This window comes from Acanthochromis polyacanthus, chromosome 19 (genome assembly GCF_021347895.1).
Source record: "Acanthochromis polyacanthus isolate Apoly-LR-REF ecotype Palm Island chromosome 19, KAUST_Apoly_ChrSc, whole genome shotgun sequence".
Taxonomy (NCBI): Eukaryota; Metazoa; Chordata; class Actinopteri; family Pomacentridae; genus Acanthochromis; species Acanthochromis polyacanthus.
In genome coordinates this window covers 29,708,378-29,728,775 of record NC_067131.1, presented here as the reverse complement: position 1 = coordinate 29,728,775, position 20,398 = coordinate 29,708,378, and the positions used below count along the sequence as shown (strand labels likewise).

Genomic DNA, 20,398 nt, shown 5'->3' with positions numbered 1-20,398 from the left:
AAAGTTTCTCCTTTGGATTTTAAATCTCATCTGAACCCGGACTCAGACCAATCTCAAAAACATCTCGACGCTCAACTATCTTCATTCCAGCAGATAATTAATTCAGTGAAGAGTCTAACAACACAAAAAGGTCAAAGGTCTCAGTGTGGTTTTGAAGAAGCCTTTCCCTTCTCTGAGCCACATTTCCCCATTTTTTGTGTGTAATTAGAGTTACTATGGTACAGTGGCTAACTTTATCAGCTTGAAATAAGTCTTAATTATTGCGAAACGTCTTCATTTAAAAGCAAATACACTCAAGACAACACAGATAAGATGTTTTAGAAAATGAGAATACAGGGCCACCACAGGACAGTTCTGAGCCAATCAGCATAAATCTCACAGTTTCTCCAGCTGAAAATAAAAGTCGAGCTGTTTCTACTGCAAATATTATCAGTTCCACAGTTAAAAACAACTTTCTCTTTCAATCTGTCAAAAAGCAGTTCATAAGACAGAAAAAAAAAGGAAACAATAAAAAGTCAAACTAATCCTTAGAGATTTCCACTTAGCATCATCTGAAAAGCATCAAGCAGGCTGCCGAGTTTCCTTCCTACATAAGAGCAGGCATCAATTTTCAACGAGTGTTCTGTAATCTACCTCTAAATTCTTTAAATGGACGTACCGTTGAGCTGCTGTCCTCTGCTCGATGTGGACTCAGCAGACCATCTATCAGCCCACATGCGCTGCTCGGCTTGGACAAAGAGTCTGATTTATTCAGCTGCAGGCGGAGGAATCGGGTCAGAAAGACATTTTTCAGCCGCAGAGGGAATCTACTGTCAGCTGGAGATTTATTTAACAGGTGCCTGAGTGTTTGTTTTACATAAATACACTTATTCGGTTTGATTTTGCAGCATTTTCTGGATTCAACACCGCTGACAAATCAACTCTATTGTCTCTCTATCAGCCCAAACCAAACCCAGATCTCTTTTTCTACTAGCTGGATATGTTACCGTAATTGTTTCTGAAAAACAGCATTACAGCACGAGGGCCTGAGGTTTACCCAGAGCAGATAACAGAAGAAAAATCTATGACATCAGCGAATATTTTATAGGAAACGTTTGGGCGTCTGCTCGCTGTGAAAATGTGACCTCAGACAATCCAAACTGTTGTTCCGTTAAATAATCGTGTCTCTGTTTCAGCCTCCTCGGCTACATGATAACAAAGCGTTCACTGTTTCTACGGCAGCAGCTTCTTTTTGAAGACAAGCTGAAGAAAATGTGCAAAAACCTACAGAGACGGGCTGTAAAGTGAAAAACTGTTCATCCTGTCACACAGAGTTCACCTGCTGAGTGGGGAACAGGTGTGGTGCTGGAAAACAGAACAGTTTTGTATTTTCTGACTCTTTCTGAATGTCATGCTGCGAGAAAACACGAGCTGAAGTCTTTTAAGACACTTTAGCTGCAGTGAACTTTTGGGGTTTTTGGTCACAGGTTCACCTGCAGAGCACACACATGTAAAACACAACCAGTTTCTGGACCAAACACAGCTTTGTCAAACTGTAATTTAGGGAAATATGGTTAAATTAATATTTCTAGACTAAAGTAGCAGGTAGCACTGATCAAAACCGCAACCTGCAAGCCTTGTTTCATGCAGTGCAGTCATTGCTTGTATGCTGGTAATGACATTAAAAGAATATGGATATTTTATGAGCAATACGATGGTGAGTGACTGGTATTGTTGCCCCACAGTTAGAAGGTTTAAATCTCTGTGTAAAGTTTGCATGTTCTGAAGCTGATATAGTAAATAAATAGATGGACATTTGATGATCCATGTCTGTTCCATGCTCAGCTAATCTCCACGGCACCCACACCCGATGTAACCTCTTTAATTGATTATGGTGGAAACAATCCGCATGTCTTATGCATTCTATAGGTCCCTTTAGGAGCAGCTCTGACTCCAACATTCATAAATGTTTAACACTAAATACGGTCAGATTTGGACAGCAAACAGCAAACCACAGCAGCTGAAGCCAAAATGCAGTTTTTCCCACGGTGCTTTCATTTGTAGTTTACTACTACTAAAGTCAAACATTTAGGTTTAACTGGGCGTTACACTTGTTAATCACCACGACAAAACAATAAGAGACTGAGAGTGAATCCACCTAAAAAACAAACCAAGTGTTCTCAGTATAAAACTGCTTCACATGGCAAGAAAATAAGAGTCTTAATAAATCATTTATAATTATGTCAAACAAATTAGCATTACTACAAACCTCTACTTCTACTAAATATTTAGCAGTAGTACACATATGACTGTAGTATATTAGGCATTATGATAATAGTTTAATGCTATTTATCATTTTAAATGAGTGTTTTGTTGATAAATAACTGATATTAGCCTCAGTTAGCTCAGCAGCAGAATCCAAACAGTAACATCTTTCTGACACCAGGAGGAGACAATTCTAATGATTACAACATGAAGCTATTTCTCAGTGTAGATTAGAAATGACCACATGTGAAGAAGTCCTGGCTGAGTGAGTTTATTGACTAATTAAACCAGAAGAATCTGTTCACTTTGAGTCAAAGCTGCAGCAGCGATCAGTGGGATGAATTCCACTCAATACGTTACTATAGGAAGCTACAATAAAAGAGACTTGACTTATTAATTACTTAATGTAGGAAGCTACTATATAGGAGACTTAATTACTTAAATACTGTGAATTTCCCCGGTGAGGGATCAATAAAGTTTTATCTCATCTTTTTTCTTCAGCTTCACTCACCAGCTGCCGTTCCTCATCTTCCTCTCTGCTGCAGCATCATCCAGCCTCAGCTGGGTCACCTGACCGCACACGTTCTGGAGCATCGGCAGGAGTTCAGCGTCGGAGGTCAACGTCTGGCCGTGACCTGCACCAGTCAGGAAGTGTGACATCATCTCTGCCAGCTGGGCGTGGCTAAAAGGGCCGCCGTTCTGACCGCTGCCTAAAGGTGGGAGACGATTTTATCCAGATGTTTGCCTCAAGATTTAGGTTTATAGTCTGACAACAAAATCAGGCTTCAAACTCCACGTAGAAGGGGTAGTCTATATAAAATATATACATAAATGAGGTCATTTCTGGCTAATTAAATGCCATTAACACACATGTATTACAAATGACCACTTTCAGGAGAAATGTTCCTTTCTCTAGTCACGTAACATCAAAAATATTCCTCCTTTATGAGCGGAATCTTAAAAAATAAGTCATTTTTGACTAATTGACGTTGTAATTCAGCCAGAGAAACAGTAATCCTTACTGTTGTTGTTGGCGTTGTCGCTGGACGGAGGCAGGTCCGGGGAGGACGAGGAGGTGGAGGTGGAGCTCTCAGACATCCCTCCGTTCTGAACTGTGTGACCGATGCAGCCGTCCATAGGCTGGAAACAGAAAAACAATATTTTCTGATCAGAGAAAATCCTCAGAACTGATGCTGGCATTGCTTACATGAACTGCTGCTCTGTCAGTGTCACATCTTCTGAACCCACATTTTATTAGCATCTAAATGTTTTTCTAACTTATGTATGGCTTGTGACAATTATTACTGACGATGAGCAAAAAAGGTGTAAAATGAGGGTTTTTACATCTCAGAACAGCTGACAAACTTCAGTTTTTGTCAACGCCAACCACTTTTTCTTCACTCTATTGTTTCTTCTCTCTAACTTTGCTTCAGTCTGGCACTGATTTATTGGTTGTCCAGATGTTTTTTTCTAGTTTGTGACATTTATGTATTTATAAACATTAGGGAAAAATCTCTAAATGTATTCAGTTTGCTCTAATTTCAGTTACGACTTTTGTCATTTCTACTGAATCAAGACTGAAGGCTTCTATTTGCCTCTGCCTTTCAATAAATAATAAAGATTTTAAACTGCACTCTAACTTCTTATTTTCCCTTTTTTTCTGATTATTTAGATTTTCTGTGTTTAAATTGTCTTAAAATGTCTTTTCTTTTATATTACTTTAGACTACTTTAATGATTTTTTAAAAGCCACTTTGAGCTCTCTTGCTGTTAAAGTTTCCTTCCCTTTTGCTTTTAGTCACACAGAGCAGAAATTAGCTGTAAAATAATCAGTAGTAAACAGTTTTTGTGTGACTTAAGGTGAAAATGCTCTACTGTCTTACCGTGAAGTCTGCAGGCTGGTTGATGATGGATGCTGGGGACATGTTGAATCCACTCGCCAAGGCAGCGAAACCTCCACCGCCCATCAGGAGAGGCAGGAAACCGCCCAGAGAGCCGGTCTGATTCTGCAGAAACACACACCATCATATGATAACGCTCCAACAGGCCTGTTAGCTCTAAAATAATACCAAAATTACACCATTTATCAGAGCCAGAAGCTGTAAAAACAAAAAAACAAGAATTTTGTATTTTCAACTTTCCAATTTTTACACGTCTCATTTAAAAATTTGTCAAAAATAAAACATTTCTTCTAACCACAAACGGTAAAAAACTAGAAATTCTGCATTCATCAGCATAACTGAGAAGCTATGATTGGTCGAGCTCAGACCAACAGTTGGGACAGAAAAATTCTGAGACTTTTCAGCTGAACTGCAGGCAGTGTTTCCGCAGAGCAAAGACAAGATGAAAAACTAATAAAAAATGTAACCAGTAAAATATTTAAATATGTACAGCTATCATTTTTTCTTTGTATCAATAACACCCTGTATTGTACATTACATTTTTTTTACATTTTTGTTGAATAAATAATCAAAGAAATTCAACTTTAGTTTTCTTTTTTGATGATTTAAGGCATTATAACTACAAAAACACATTTCTAAGTCTTTTTCCTTCTAGCCATGGCTGTGTTGTTTCCACAGAGGTACAGGATTTTATACCGCAGTAAATAAAATTTAAAAATGAGTGAATAAATATGTGACAGGAGCGAGCAACGCCCAGAAGCTGCCTGGGGTTTGGAGGGTTAATGCAGCTTGTTGTTGAATCGTTTTGGATCTGAATGAAGCTGAAAGTCCCTGTCAAGTTCCAGGAAACGGCATCATTCAAATGTGAAGTCCAAAAAGTGACATAACTGAGCTGCACTGAAGCTCAGAAACCCAGAAGACCTGATTACTGAAAACACGATGATTAATGTTGATGTTTAGGAGGAAACTCCCACATCTCAAATATCAGAGAGAGTTTTTGACAGAAACAAACTCGCTGCTGATTTACTCCCACCTTCTGCTGGAACTGCACCATGTCCATGAGGCTCTGGGCTCCCGGTGACAGGTTTGTTCCCATCTCCTCCACCAGACACTGGACCTGCTGCATGTCGATGCCGGGGCCTCGGGCCGGGCAGGGCTGCAGCGCCTGGAGGCCGACGACGACTCGAGACACCAGAACACTGTTTCTACCGGCCAGGGAGAGCAACTGGCAGACAGAAGCAGCTCATTAAAACCAAAACACAGCTGTATACGAATATAAATACGACTGGTTGACAAACAAGCTCAATCCAGAAGGGTTTATAGTTTTATATCTCCGTATAAACTCACCTTCACTTCACAGGAGGAGGATGGATGCTCAAGGATCAGCTGCTTCTTATAGAACGGTCCTCTGTCTGCACTGAGAGCAAAAAACAGAGACACAGTAGTGATGTAAGAACCTCATTTTCAGGTGATTTTTCTGTTACAGGGCTCCAGACTGAATTTGCGACCTTTATTTGAGAGTGTGCAATTTCAGATTTCAGCTGGTGTCATTGTGCTGTTACATGACGATCAGTTAGCTGTACTGTCGTCATTCTAACCGCCACAGACAGCCACTGCATTAACCACAGCAGGCCCACAGTGGCTCATCGGGAGGACTGGGACACTTCCCGGTGGACTGGTCTGATGGCCGGTGTTCACTTATTTGTTTTTTTTTTTTTGGGCCGGTGTTCAGTCATGGCACTGGGTTGATCACTACGCTGTCCCTGTCCACCTCCACCTCCACTGGCAGCTCTTCTTTTTCTATTTCTTTTTTTTGTAGACGGACCCTGACATGTTTGAAAGACGGAAAATAGAAAGAGTAAGGGTGGTGCGGAGAAGGCAAGCATTAAAAAGAGGAAAGCTCTGGAAACAGACACAGCAAAACGTGCTGAAACTGGAACCTTTTTCACTAAAACGGGCTCACGGTTTGAAACGACTAACGAGGATGATGAACTGTGTGACGCCGTGGCATACAACATAACGCTATATGATTTAAACAATAGTACGATGCTACACCGTATAACTGGGACACTTGCCTGATATTTGATATTGCAAAAAAGGACATTGTGAAGCTGTGAAGAATAGTGTTGGAGCTTTATCCTTTAACTCATCTTCTCATATTTGTGAAATCTAAGTTGTGATGGAACTGTTTCCTTACAGAGGAAAAGGAGATGATGGTGTTACTAGAAAGTGCAACACTTTTTATTTTATTTTTAAAACTGAATATCTTCATATCTGTGAACACTTATTTGAACAGAAAATAGATTGTGATGTTGTAAAGAATAACGCTGGCGTTGTGCACTCATGTTGAAATAAATCCATGTTGTGAAGCAACCCTTACTTGCACTGAATTGGAAATATTTTAGAAAAACACACTGAATTACAAAGATTTACAGACTAGTGCACTATTGGTCTCTTAATATGGAAGCTGATCATTACGTGATTTTAATAATAATAGGTCGTGGTCTAAAGCGGGTCGGTCTGAGGCATGAAGCTCCAACCCTGAACCACAGTGGTGTGCAGAAATACTTTCCATGGACTTCTGTGTACTTTGGTACTGGCTGGCAGAACTCTCAGTCCTCTCTGCCTTGTAGCATCTTCTTCCAGTTTTGTAATTTGAAATTGCACATTTTTTTATACTCTTGTACACTATTTTCACTATACAACACTTTAACATGTGTACAGCCTTTACATGGGACATTTTGCTTTCTATATCATTCTTCTTGTTTAGTTTTATTTACTGCATATTTTTATTTATATATCCGAATTTATGGTGGTGAGAACTTTACTCGTTCTGCTGTAGCAAAACAAATTTCCCTTTCTATTTACTCTTAAAATGCAGTCTTCTCATGAAATGCACCTACACGCGCTGCTTATAGAAAATACCACATGTAAAAAAATCATCCAGTTTCATCTGAGACAAATCTAACGTTACAACGCCCTTGCCTGCAATGTGGGGCTTTTAGGGAACATCGGTAAATTGCAGTGTCTGTCGGTAACAAAATGTTCAGCTGCATGATGTGTTTTGCTGGAGACAAGGTGGGAGGGTCGACTAAATGAGAAAGTTAAGCTTATTTATATATAACTTTATAACGCTTAGGCTGATGATTATAATTTCACTGCTAGCACTGTATGTTACATTTTTGTGTGTTAATCACTTCAAAATGAAAAAAATTGAAGCAATAAAGTCTTAGATTTTTATCACTAACAAGAGACGAACCAGAAGACAGAGGAGGGAGGATCTGTCGTGGTTCAAATTAATTTCTCACAAATTTGATCAAACGGCCCAAATAACATAAAACCTTTGCACACCTGGTGACCCAGCCGTGCTGTATTTTACCTGTCTGGTTGGATGCTGTCGTCCTTCGACCCTCTCACCGTCCCGCAGTATTCTCCCGTCTGGTCGTAAACCTCCAGAGTTCGAGCCTCGCTGACGACCAGCAGGCGGCTGATGGCTGCAGAGGAGCTGCAGTGGAGCGTCAGGACGCATGGAGAGCCTTCCTCCATCTGCTGCAACAGAACCGTACCTTCCCTGTGAAGAAATGGTGAACATGGCATTCACTTACAAATGGAAAATTCCCTCTTCTTTGTCTCTTCTGGTAATAGAAAAGGTTATGAAGGTTGTTTTCCCACATTGCAAACAGAATAATCTCACAGACTGTGCTTTTACTGCAGCATTAATGCTCACAGTCATGAATCCACATGCTGGCAGTAAAAAAATGGTACGCTTCTCACTGGTTAGTCTGACTGAGCTCCTCTTCATCACCGCCTCTGTTACTGATGCTAACAGGAAGCAGGACATCAGCCAGGTTTCGTCCCTCGGTGTGGCAGACCCAAGCAGCTTCGCTTTTCACAGCGATGTCCACCATGATGCTGCTGTGACCTTCTGGGGAGACGAGCTAGAAGACAAAGTAGGAACGGGTTAGGGGACAGGTGTCAGACTTGTCTTAGTGTAGGGGCCACATTCAGCAGTTTGAGCTCAAGCGGGCCGGACCAGAAGAATCAGAGCATAAAAACCTATAAATAACGTTTGTTTTAGTGCAAAACAAAGTACATTCAGAAAATGCTCACATTTAATGAACTAGCTTTTTACGTAACATGATGAACAACCTGAAATTTCTTGAGAAAAATAAACACTTTTCAAATATAATAAATAGTTTAAGATTACACTACTTGATTCTGACTCATATTTCAGATGTCTTTGAGTTGTTTGCTGTTACGCTTCTCACATGGTTATATTTCAATAAATTGATCCAATATCTCATCAAAAGTCAAAGATTAGAGAAAACAGATTTGTGGATCAGAACTTTTTTCTTATTTTTTTTCTGATTAATCCTGCTTTGAGCCCTCAGACTGATCTGTTGCCACAGCTACAACAGTAACACACTGCTGACACACTGAGGCTTCATTTTTATAATAATAATAATAATGGCACATATAATAATGCCTGTAGACCAATTTGTCAAACTTTTACTTTACTGCTTTAACTACATGACTTAAATAAGATTTTTCATGCAGGGCTTTTATTTGTTATTAACTATTTTTGCTTTTCTGTACTGGTACTTCTATTTCAATAAACAATCTGTACTTTACTATAATGTAAACATCATAAATCTGTATTTTTACAAATAGTTGCTTTACATTTTTCTCCTATTTTTAATGCTACAGTATCCTGCTGTTTTGTTTGTTTTTACTGTATTTTTCTGGCAAAGGGTTTATGATTGAAGACAATTTGAGAAAAGAAAGAAAAATCAGGAGACAAATCAGGACATGGGACTGTCTACAAACAGGCAAGTTAGTGCATTTCATCTTTTTAGTTTTTGAATCTATCTAGTGAATATGTAATCTGCTTACTAGTTCAGGTAAACTTATATTAATCTTTTTTTTATCATTTCATCTCTTCATTTTAATGGATGCACAGCTGGAAGCACTGGAGAGCTGCATGGTTTGAAGATGCTTTCACATTTTTATATCAGGATGCATTTTAATGGATGTAATGTAAATATATGTTAAAACAGTAATAACTGTATTAAGAAAAATAAATATTAGCTTGCTAACATGAAGCGATAAGACACATTTACCTTAAAACCGCTGCAGCTGAATGCGTCGATTTTCCCGTTTTAGATTCTCCTCCTTTCCATTTCTTAACACGTACTTTTAAAAAATATTATTCAAGCAAAAAACGATGGTAAAACGGGGGATTGGTAACCCGGTTTTAGCTGAAGCTAAATCCACAGCAGCGAGCTAACAGCTGACACGCGATGTACCGTGGGTTGTTGTGGTGCGACGTCATCAGGCGGCGACTCTCGGGACGACAGTTGAAGCTTCCATAGCGTCTCTCGGTAGAAGCACACTTTAATTTCAGTGAAACACATAATATATCGTTTGATATTTTATGGAAATAAGTGTATGTAGCGTTGTGTAGAGGCATGTTTGAGTTTCACAGCATTTTGAATCGTTTTTAGTTACTTATGTCGTGATTTGTAGCATCGTAGTTAGCCAGCAAAGTTAGCTTGGTGCCTGAAGTTGTGTTTCGATGTCTTAAATCTTATTTTTTGAGTTAAATTGAGACCTTTTAGGAGGACTGTTGTGTAAGTAAAAAGTAGTTAAAGCTGCACACATTGTGTTCTGTACATGTGGATTGCTGTTTCTAGGTGTTGCCGCTTAAGTTTTGAATGTTAGCTTCTAATGTTGCACCACAAACCTAATTCCCTTTATCTCCGCTTTATTAGTGGCATTTTAGAGTCAGATATCTGAAATTAAATCGAATCTAAATAACCAGATTCAATTCGGGAGAAGCCAGTGTATCATTTTTGTTGTATTTCATGTCCATGTACGTTTTGGTAATTTTGATTTAAACGTGTTTCATGGATTTGAAAGGAAAAAATCTACCTGAAGCTCTGTGAGGTACCAAACAACAATAATACAATGTCTCAATTATATAGACTGAGCAGGGACATTTTAATAATAATCATGATAATCCAATTTGATCTGTCACCTTCACAGTTGTACATAGAACATTGCATAGTGAAATATTTTGTGTACCTGATCTGACTTGTACACTTTGTAGCAGCAACACACAGGAGGGAACAGTCAAAAAAGAAGCAAGAAAAGACAAGGACACGCAAAATAAAGAGAAACAGTATATGCAGAAGACGTGTGACAATATTCACAACCATTTACTACATTTTATTATTTTTTATAATTGTAGCTAATTTATGGCTCAGGAAACTCATTCTTAACAACAATAACTTTTTTGTATAGAGCCTTTAAGTCGAACATTCACAAAGTGTTTTGACATGTAGAACATAAAAAATGACAAAAATTCACAGATGGGATAGCTAGTTAAAAGGACAACATCACACAAGGGAGAAGAGAAAATAAAAGATAGAAATAGATTAAAATCAAAAGGTTAGAAAGAGGGACTACAAGCAGTGAAAATTTTAAAAGGGATAAAAAGAGTAATAATAGAGAAATAAAAGAGAGCTTTATTTAAAGGTGAGTCTATTAAAGTGGGTTTTAAGAGGTGATTTAAAAGAAGTTACTGATTGGGCGAGCCGTATCTCCTCAGACAGGTTGATCCAATGCCGAGGGTCCTGACAGAGAAGGTCACCTTTGGATTTAAGCCTCGACGTTGGAATAACTAGGAGGGACCCACCCGAGGATCTAAGGCTGCGCGTAACGACATATGGTGTTAACATGTCTAAAATATAGCCAGGGGAAAAGCCTGGCGAGCTTTAAAAGTGATTAGCAAAATCTTAAAATCAGAGTTAGGGAGATGTCTGTTAAAACCAGTAAGAACAGAAATGAAGTAAGAACTAACATAAGTTTGCAGTGACCCAACTACACTATATACATGAACTTATAACCTTATTACATTTACTTTAATGATTAGTTCTATTCTGTTCATGACAGCAAATACTACTGCATTTAAGCAGCAAAACTAAAACTACTTCCTACGCCTTAAACAAATTGTCCAGAATAAACATTTTTTGCAGAAAATAAAAATACACGTACAGCTGTGGTGGCGCTGATTCATCCTGAGCTCATCTCAGAGATATAGAGACTGTGAATCTGTGTAGCAAAGCATTTAATAAGGCCACGTATGATCACAAAGGCACAGCAGAAGATTGACATAATCAGTGACGTTACTCCTCTAAACTGTGCACAGTCCTTCTCTGAGTGTGAAGCCTCTGTTTGATAAAGCCAAAGAGGAGAGGGCTGCATTCTAAATGTATTTATTTAGTGCAGCACAGAGTGAATTTCAAGGGTTGTATATGAGTTGGTGAAGCTGTGATACTGAAGCAGACAGAGCTGATTTGGAAATGTAATTTGGATGTTTAATGTCTACTATTAATCTTGCATTGGCTTTTCGATGTCCCAGTTACCTGGTCGATAAACGGTGGTAAATTAAATTTTACATGCTTTCTTTCATCCCATTTAGATTATTATAATACATTTTGTACTTGTTTAAATCAATCCTCTGTTAATCATCTTCAGACAGTCCAAAATGCAGCTGCTCGTCTTTTATCTGGAGCTAACTGGAGACTCCACATCACCCCGGTCCTTTCCTCTCTTCACTGGCTCCCCATCAACTTTCATGTACATTTTAAAATTCTGGTGATTACTTTTAAGGCTTTACGTGGCCCATCACTACGCGCTGAATACAGCTCTCAGGTCAGGCCATTGTCCCTCGTTCTGAGTATAAAACCCGTGGTGACTGTGCTCTTCCTCTACAGCTGAGATCGATCGACTCCTGTGGAGCTTTTATGAGGCAGCTGAAAACATTTTTATTCCGACAGGCCTTTTGTTGACCTGTAGCTGCTTTATTTCATTGATTGTTTTGATGCACTTTATTTTAGCTGCTGCTCCATTGTTTTAACAGTTTAACACCTTTGGCATTATTGTTTTTAATCCTTGTTTTATTTTTGTTGTAAAGCACCTTGTGATTTTATATCTGTGAAAGGTGCGATAGAAATCCATTTTGCTTACTGTAATTGATGTCTGTGACTGTGTCTGGAGCAGGGGATGGACTTCGTGTTCACAACGTGTTACAGAGACACGGTGTCCGACGTTTCCGCTGCAGCTCGTGCAGGCTCTAGGAAGAGGGTGAGGAGGCTGATAAAAAGAGGATGCAATGTCAACGCTCGAGACAACCGCGGCTGGAACGCTCTGCATGAGGCGGCGGCAGCTGGCAGCAAGGCGTGTGCGCTGGAGATTCTGACTGCTGTCCGCGGTAAGAAGCAGTATCATACAACTCAGGCCTGCTGCAAATGCTTACTGAAGTGCTTTTCCTTCAGCTGAGCGTACAGAGAAGTAGAAGACCGTCCAGAAAATTAGATCTGGCCCAATGACAACCCACGTAGTTGAGTTTTTTTCAGCCCTCATGCAGGAAAGACTGACTGACTGTGCGTCATCTAAATCAGGGTTTCCAGAACAGGATCAAATTTCATGTCCAGTTTTAGTTCTTGGAATCACAGATTTAAGGTGCAGTGCTTTATACAAACATTAGATAACAGTGGTAACTTGCATAAGAGTTGATTCAACATGGAAAAATACCACAGTCATGTCCAGAACTGGCTGCACAGTGGATTGGTGGTTAGCACTTTAGCCCTGCAGCTAGAAGAGCCCTGGTTTGCATCCCGGCCTGGTTCTGGGATCTTCCTGCATGGAGTCTGCATGTTCTCCCTGTGCATGAGCGGCAGCTTTCTCAGGCTTCCTCCCACAGTTCAAAACGTCCATCACGTCCATCCATCCATCCATCCATCCATCCATCCGTCCATCACATCCCATCCCATCCATCCATCCATCCATCCATCCATGCATCCATCCATCCATCCATCACATCCATCCATCACATCCATCCATCCATCCATCCATCCATCCATCCATCCATCCATCTATACATCGCTTAATCCTCTTTATACAGACAAACAATCACACTCACATTCACACCTGGTTACAATTCCTATTAATTTCAGTGTATTAATTGCTAATTGTTGTATTTCCATTCATTTCCAAATACAGTGGAAAAGTGTACCTTTTTCCTATATTCTACTTAATTCTGTTGGCTGCAGATACTGATAAAAGGACAACTAGAGAAGTCTGCAGACAGAGCAATGATCTGTCTGCAGACTTCTCTCACTGTCCTTTTTATTTAAATGATCTTCTCATCCAGTTTCCACATGAATGTTTCACAGCTTTCCTCTCAGATTTGTTGTGACAGACAAACCGCTGAATCTGTCAGTCCCTTCAGTCCAGGCTTTGACACACATTTCAGTTCATTTTACTTTTACTACATTTTTACATTTTACTTTTCGTTTTCCACTCCTCTCTGCATGCAGGAATCTCTCTCGGCAGATGTCGCTCCTATGTGAACTGTTTGACTCATGAAGGGGAGTCGGCGTTGTACCTGGCGGCGCAGCGTGGACACCTGGCCGTGGTCCGACTCCTCCTCAAAGCACGCGCCAACATCAACGAGCTAACCAACGACTCGTCCTGCCCTTTATACGCAGGTTTGCACATAATCAGCTTTGTGTTACCTGTTATGCTTTTCACATCACATCCTAACCAAATGAGCTTCCTCTTTTGGGTGGTAAAGTTAAATCTGTTTGCCTCCAGCTGTCGACGGCGGCCACATGGAAATCGTGGAGCTGCTGGTCAGTAAAGGTGCAGAGGTGAACAGCACACACACCGCGTCCTGCTGGACCTGCCTTCATCAAGCCGTTTATAAGGTAGTAATGACTGCAAACACACCGCTCTGTGACGGCTGTCAGGACTGGTAATGAATGGGCCGTCTCTCCTGTAGGGTCACAGTGAAATTGTGCGCATTCTTGTGAACGTTGGAAACCTGGAGGCTTTAGACGACCACAAGATCTCGCCACTGTTTCTAGCTGCTCAGTACGGGCAGAGGGAATGTCTGGAAATACTCGTTAATGCTGGTAAACAACAGTTTTTATTCATGACTTTGTGTTTGTGTGCACACTGAACGTTTTTTGCTCTTTTCATGAGCTCATTTTTCTCTACAATATAAAATCCTGCACCTCTCGGGAAGCAGTTAAACCATGACTACACATAGAACTCTGAAATGTCCTCTGTGTAGAATGAAACCGTTATAATGCCATAAATCATAAACAAAAAAAAATCTTTCCATTGAAAAAAGCAGGATCAACATTTAACAACTTTCCAACTGCCCACAGGTGTTATCAGTACTGTTAAAAAAATGTGAATATCCCATAGATGTTGTATTGCTTACAGTATTAACCTATTTTCATGCTAGTCTCTTTTCTGCAGTTCAGCCCAGTGCAGCCGAAAAGTCCCTGAATTTTTTCCTCATGACGGCTGAGTACGTCATGGCATCTCTGTTGCAGAGGGGAACACAGATTTTTATGTTCTTTACAGAATGTGGTTGGGGCAAAGGTTTATTTCTGGCAAATTTTTGAATGTGAATGGAACTGATTTTGATGAAATATTGCCATTATAAGCCGTGCTTCGGTTCAGCTGTCAAACAGAACAGGTGACAGGTTCAAGAGCTGTAGGATGGTTTCAGTTTGTACAGTTTCATTTTAGAATCTCTTAAAGGTAACCTGTTTTTTAAAAACTCACTGTCGGGTTTTGGGGTTCCGAGGGTTGAACCAGCAATCAGGTAAAATAATATGCCGTCAATGATGATTTATTTCCTCGTCACTCTAGGTGCCAATGTGAACGCCCAGGCAGCGGACATGGCCACGCCGCTGCTGATCTCCTCTCAGGAGGGCCACCAGGCTTGTGTGGATTTTCTGCTGGACCACGGAGCAGATCCTAACAAAGCCTGCAGCAGCGAGTGGCCCCAGCTTCCCATTCATGCAGCCGCTGAGTTTGGCCACATCAGGTACTGACTCACACCGTGTCTTTTGTTGATGCAGTGCTTCCTGACCTGAGCAGGGTGTGGTTTCTTTGTTTACAGTTTAAATATTAGCTTTTTTAGGTTGATGAATCTGTGTCATTTTAAGAACTTGGTGGTTCCTGTCCACCGGATGGCAACAATCACTGAAATTCAGTTCAAGGTTCAAGGTTGAAGGAATCTTTATTGTCCCCGTGGGGCAAATCACTATGCAGCCAGCAGAGCAAGTCAACAACAATCGCAAAGTAACAAGCACAGACAATAACAATGGATAGCACGAACAGGTTAGTCGGTCACTTGTTTAGCAGGACAGTTGCAGCAGGGACAAAGGAATGCTTAAGTCTGTTTGTCCTGCATCTTGGAAGAATGTACCTGCAAACTGAAAGGAGCAGCACAAACTCACCAACCAAGGGCTGGCTCTGGTCAGTGAGGAGTGTGCGGGCCTCATTTAAGGTTCTGAGCTTATATACATCAGAGAGATTGTTGAGGTTAATACCTGCAATTTTGCTGCATACTCTCACTATACTCTGTAATTTTTTAAGTGAAAGTAAGCTGTACCAGCAGATAAAAGAAAAAGTTAAAACAGACTCAATAAAACATTTTCATAAAAGTACTATCAACCTTAAGACTCTGCAGTTTCCTATAAAAGTACATGCGTTGATGCGCCTTCCTACAAACAGCATCGACATGAAAGTCGAAAGACAGCTTGTCATCAGTATTAGTGCCGAGATATTTATAAGTATGGATCCGCTCGATGGCTTGATCCTCGATGACAAGAGCGGGGAAGACTGACCGATGTTTCCTAAAGTCTATAAACATTTCTTTAGTCTTAGACACATTGATGTGCATAAGGGATGTGGAACACCAGTCAGTGAATTCCTTCAATGCAGGGCCATGGTCAGGGTCTTCACTACTCAGCAAGGACACAATCACTGAGTCATCTGCAAACTTCAAGATGTGACGCCCCACATGTTGGCTGCGGCACTCGCTTGTGTATTAAACAAACAGTAAAGGAGAAAGGACGCAGCCCTGAGGTGATCCAGTGGAGGAGATGAGGGTGTCTGACAAAACACCATTGACCCTCACATGTTGTGGTCTTTCTGTAAAAAAATCCATTAGCCACGCTTTTAGACCAGGATCAATGCAATGGAAGTCTTTCTGCTAAAATGTGTGGCTGTATACAGTTAAAAGCAGAGGAAAAGTCAATAAATAAAGGATGGGAAAAAGTCTTGGTTCTCTCAAGATGAGTTAAGACAAGATTTTAAAGAGTGGCTAATGCATCTTCAACACCTCTGCCTGACCTGTAAGCGAGCTGCAGTGGGTCCAGGTTCTCATAAACACAGGCCATAAGCATCTCCTTGACAATTTTTTCAAATGATTTCATAACAAGAGAAGTTAATGCCACAGGTCTAAAATCATTTAGTGATTTGGGAGATGCAGACTTGGGAACTGGGACAATAGTGGAATTCTTCCAAATTGATGGGACCTTATGAAGTTGGAGGGACAATGAAAAACTGAAAGTAAATATATCTGCCAGCTGATCAGCACAGTGCTTAAGAACACGGCCTCCAATGCCATCGGGGCCAGGGCTTTTTCTTTCCTTGATTCCACGGAAAATTTTACACACCTTGCTCCTGTCAACAACATTATTCTGTGAAGGGCCAGCATTTTCAAAAACTGACAATTCCTCACTAAAATCACAGTTGTTAAAACGGTTGTAAAAGTTGTTCAGTTCATTTGAGAGCACCAGATCAGACCTTCCATTAAGGGAGACATGGCTCTTCTTGGATTGCATCCCCATCATGGATCTGACCCCCTCCCATGCAGGCCGAGAGCTGCCTGTCCTTAGCATGCTCTCAACCTTGTCCTTATATTTACATTTGGCAAGTTTCAGCTCCTTTTTAAGCTGTTTTTGAAGCTCCCTATATCTAGCAGTGTCACCCTGAGTGAAACAGATGTTCCTCTGATTAATCACAGATTTGACACTTTTGGTCACCCATGGTTTATTATTGGGGTAGAGGAAAATTTCTTTCTGTTGAATAATGGAGGCCTCACAAAAAGAAACACATGATGAAACAACATCAGTTAATTCATCAATATCCGTGCAAACATTTGTGAACAAATCCCAGTCTGTATTGTGGAAGCAGTCCTGGAGGCAGTGGATTGATTCCTCTGACCAAACCGGAACCAGTCTTCTTTCCGGCTTGTTCCTCTTCAGGATGGATTTGTAGGTCAGAACCAAATAAACCATATTATGATCAGACATGCCGAGTGGAGCTCTGCTGAAGGACTTATATGCTCATATTATGGATCCAAAACAAAGGTCCAGACACTTTGCATGTCGAGTGGGACACGTCACATATTGATAAAAATTGGCCAAGGACTTTGACGGTTTGCAGTGATTGAAATCACTCAAAATGAAGCACGGTGCGTCCGGCGCTAACCCCTGCAGCTGCTGCACTGTTTTTAGCATGGCCTGAGTTGCTACATCAGCATTAGCCTTCGGGTGGACATAAACAACAGTAATAAATAACTGTGGAAATCCACAGTGGTGGATTTGTAGTAGAATCACAATCAGCTGATGTAGTGTTCTCTTGTTATGGTTACAGTGACACCGTGCCACTATCTGGCAATGATACAGAAATCTTTAACAAATCCGTGGATCCAGACTATGAGCTGCATCACTGCCAAAATCTAATCACTTGGTCCTTGTGTCGTTTCTGACCTTCCCTGAAAATTTCATCCAAATCCGTTTATCTGTTGCTACCAGATGAACAAACCAACGATGATCGTCACATAATAAGAAATTACAAGAACATTTTTATAAAACAATAGAAAAACAGAAGGAATCATGTCATAAATAATATCCAGGTAGTGAAAGTGAACTTATGATTTGGCCATGGATGTGCAGAAGCAGCACCATGTCAAAGTCTGAAGGATCTTTTTCAGCAGGCCTTATGTGGTTTAAACCTTCATGTGGCAGATCTTACAACCCAGAGACCAAACAACAGTTTTTAGAGTGGAAGAGCTGCAGTTTCTGAGACTTAAGAAAGCATATGAGATAAGTAGCGTACTAGGAACATGCTCGACATTTTCTTTGACATTCATGTGGTTTTGCACCATGAATTCATTCCCCATTGTTGGACTGTCAAGGACGAGTTCTGCTGCAACAAGTAGAGGTGGCTGGTGAGTATTTGGCCCTAACTGTGGCAGTATGGCAGTTTTGTGCTCCATCATAACAACGTGTCTGAGTTTTTCGTACCATTATTTTCGCTCTCCATCCGCTCTACTCGTCGTATTTGATTCCCTGTGACTTCTTCCTCTTCAACAAAATGGAATTCAAGAGGAAAAGTCGCCACTTTGACCCAGTTTAAGAGATTCAGCTCATGACAGATGGAGCTTGATGCGCCTACAGAACGTCACTTTCAGGGAGCGTTCCAAACGTAAAGTCGCTGCACAAGAAGGCGACTTTGAAATGGATGCTAGCCTAATTAAATTCTAATGCAGTTCAGCTTTTTAAAGGCAGAAACTGGGAGCTTATCGATCACACCTCGTACTCTTGCTTTCATTGCCTAATAAATACTCAACAATCTGCAACCAGCACCTTATTTCTTTCATTTCTGTCGATGCTTTATGTATTTTTTTTGTGTTTCTGTTAAACCAGTGTCCTTCATAGGCTGATAGCTGTTACGGATCGGGTGTGTGGCCATGGTGACGGCATGGTGAGTCCGCTGTACCTCGCCGTCCAGAAAGATCAGGCCAAAAGCATGGAGGTGCTGCTGAGGGAAGGTTACAGCCCAGACGCCCAGGACTGCACACGCACCCTGAGCCTCCGATCACCGCTCGGCTTAGCCCTGGATCGCTCATCTAACAAGCCATACAGGTTTGTGAGAAAGCTGATTTCCCCTCCTCATGCACATTTGCAGAGTAAACCAGATGGATGTACCTCTGATTAACATCTCTTGCAGTGAATCGGTGAAATTGCTGCTGACTGCAGGAGCAAAACTGAGCGAGGACGACTGGATTTATGCTTTGGCCGCTGACAGCACAGACCTGCTGCAGCTCATCCTGGAGCACAGATGGATTCCTGGACCCGAGGCTTTGACCACTGACTGTTCTATACCACAACGTCATGGAAAAAACGTTTTGAAGCTCCAAGAACTGAGGGAGCTTCTCTGTGTGGCACTACACCAAGTCCGTTTTGCCGCCTGCTGGCTCCCTCTGCTTTTAAAGACGGGGCTGGAACCGTCTTTGCTGCTTCACCCCCACATGTAAGCTGTCAATTTGCCATCAAACCTCTCTCACTTGTACATTTCCACCATTTATCAGCAGTTATCAATTTCTTTATGTCCTCTGTTCTCACCAGGTTGGAACAGGCAGACAGTGACGTGTTGAATTACCTGCTGGAGTTTGTAAATTGGTCGACTCTGTCTCCATCTTTGAAACTTATTCTGGACCGAAGGCGGGCAGAAAAAACCTGGGAACCCCGTTTACATTTTGGTGCAGTAACAAAATAGATTGCAGATTCTATTTTATGTGTGTGGTAAACATTAAATCGAGCGATCTTCTCTCTCCTCCTCCCTCTAGACTCTGTTCCCTGTCTCGCCCACCTCTGCAGGCTGCAGGTTCGGGTAACGTTGGGACCAGATCAGCTGATGAGGACCGGTGTAGTCCAGCAGCTCCCGGTGCCCTCCTTGCTTCACGACTTCCTCAAATTCAGCGACATCCCAGAACCTTCCAACACACACTCAGCACCACTGCCAATTTCAGATCGAATATATGAGTACCACAGAACGCATCAGCACCGACATGTTCTGTAGCTCCGGCTAGTGCTGCTTTGGATGAGTTAAAATCACAGACAAGATGACAGGTGATAATCTCTTTACAATGCTACTGCAGTACTCAACTCTTGAGTGGAGTTCCTGAGAACTATTCAGAAACTGCTAAAAGACTCCAAAGTACCCAGATATTTATCTCACTTGGCATCCAAAGCTGCAGGATGTGCTGGATCAAGCCCGACCCATTGAGGTGTCACCCTCCCCCCCCAACCCACAGGACCAAGAGGACTGGCTGCCAACATCTCAGTGCCAAACACCTGAGGACACCTCCAGAGGACCTCCAGAGCTGTGCTTTTAAGGCCAACGGATCAGTAGATGAGGCTATGTGATGATTAGACTGAGTGTACATATTCAAAACCCAAGAATCTGATGTTTTTATGGCTGCACCGTTCCGTCAAATGTAAATATTTGAGTTTTTGCAGCATTTTGTATGCGTTCCCTCAAAAAAGTTTAAAATAAATTGAATAAAATATGACCTCATCTATCACTTTTCTC

General features: G+C 41.1%; 2 protein-coding genes across 7 annotated transcripts in view; one reads left to right on the top strand and one right to left on the bottom strand.

Annotated features, from left to right (window-relative positions):
* The window catches only part of c19h10orf88 (chromosome 19 C10orf88 homolog), a 30,190-nt gene extending 20,742 nt beyond the window's left edge, over positions 1-9,448 (bottom strand). For 2 of the 4 annotated variants that reach the window (XM_051940010.1, XM_051940009.1), the window contains exons 1-8: positions 9,265-9,448; positions 7,919-8,082; positions 7,524-7,715; positions 5,492-5,561; positions 5,178-5,369; positions 4,127-4,249; positions 3,267-3,384; positions 2,756-2,954 (exon numbers count right to left, since the gene is read on the bottom strand). In XM_051940010.1, coding sequence (XP_051795970.1) covers positions 2,756-2,954; positions 3,267-3,384; positions 4,127-4,249; positions 5,178-5,369; positions 5,492-5,561; positions 7,524-7,715; positions 7,919-8,052 — 1,028 coding nt within the window. In that variant the 5' untranslated portion in view covers positions 8,053-8,082; positions 9,265-9,448. The other 2 variants (XM_022207078.2, XR_007938181.1) reach the window with 2 other exon arrangements.
* Positions 9,449-20,378, top strand: asb3 (ankyrin repeat and SOCS box containing 3). 3 transcript variants are annotated; one of them, XM_051940008.1, is made up of 10 exons: positions 9,449-9,525; positions 12,209-12,419; positions 13,528-13,698; positions 13,805-13,917; positions 13,992-14,124; positions 14,876-15,053; positions 18,730-18,948; positions 19,034-19,336; positions 19,432-19,565; positions 19,684-19,830. In XM_051940008.1, exons 2-10 carry the CDS (start codon positions 12,212-12,214, stop codon positions 19,698-19,700), a joined length of 1,476 nt encoding a protein of 491 aa, XP_051795968.1. In that variant the 5' UTR covers positions 9,449-9,525; positions 12,209-12,211; the 3' UTR covers positions 19,701-19,830. The 3 variants fall into 3 exon arrangements, with proteins under 3 accessions (XP_051795968.1, XP_022062761.1, XP_022062762.1); XM_022207069.2 differs by having other exon boundaries at positions 9,450-9,525; positions 19,653-20,378; XM_022207070.2 differs by having other exon boundaries at positions 9,494-9,774; positions 19,653-20,378.
* The last annotated feature ends 20 nt before the right edge of the window (positions 20,379-20,398 follow it).

Coding starts and splice junctions, on each gene's coding strand:
- asb3 (XM_022207069.2), top strand. CDS start 12,212: ATGGACTTCGTGTTCACAACGTGTTACAGAGACACGGTGTCCGACGTT. Junction 12,420..13,527: donor GATTCTGACTGCTGTCCGCG/GTAAGAAGCAGT, acceptor CTCTGCATGCAG/GAATCTCTCTCGGCAGATGT. Junction 15,054..18,729: donor GCTGAGTTTGGCCACATCAG/GTACTGACTCAC, acceptor CTGTTAAACCAG/TGTCCTTCATAGGCTGATAG.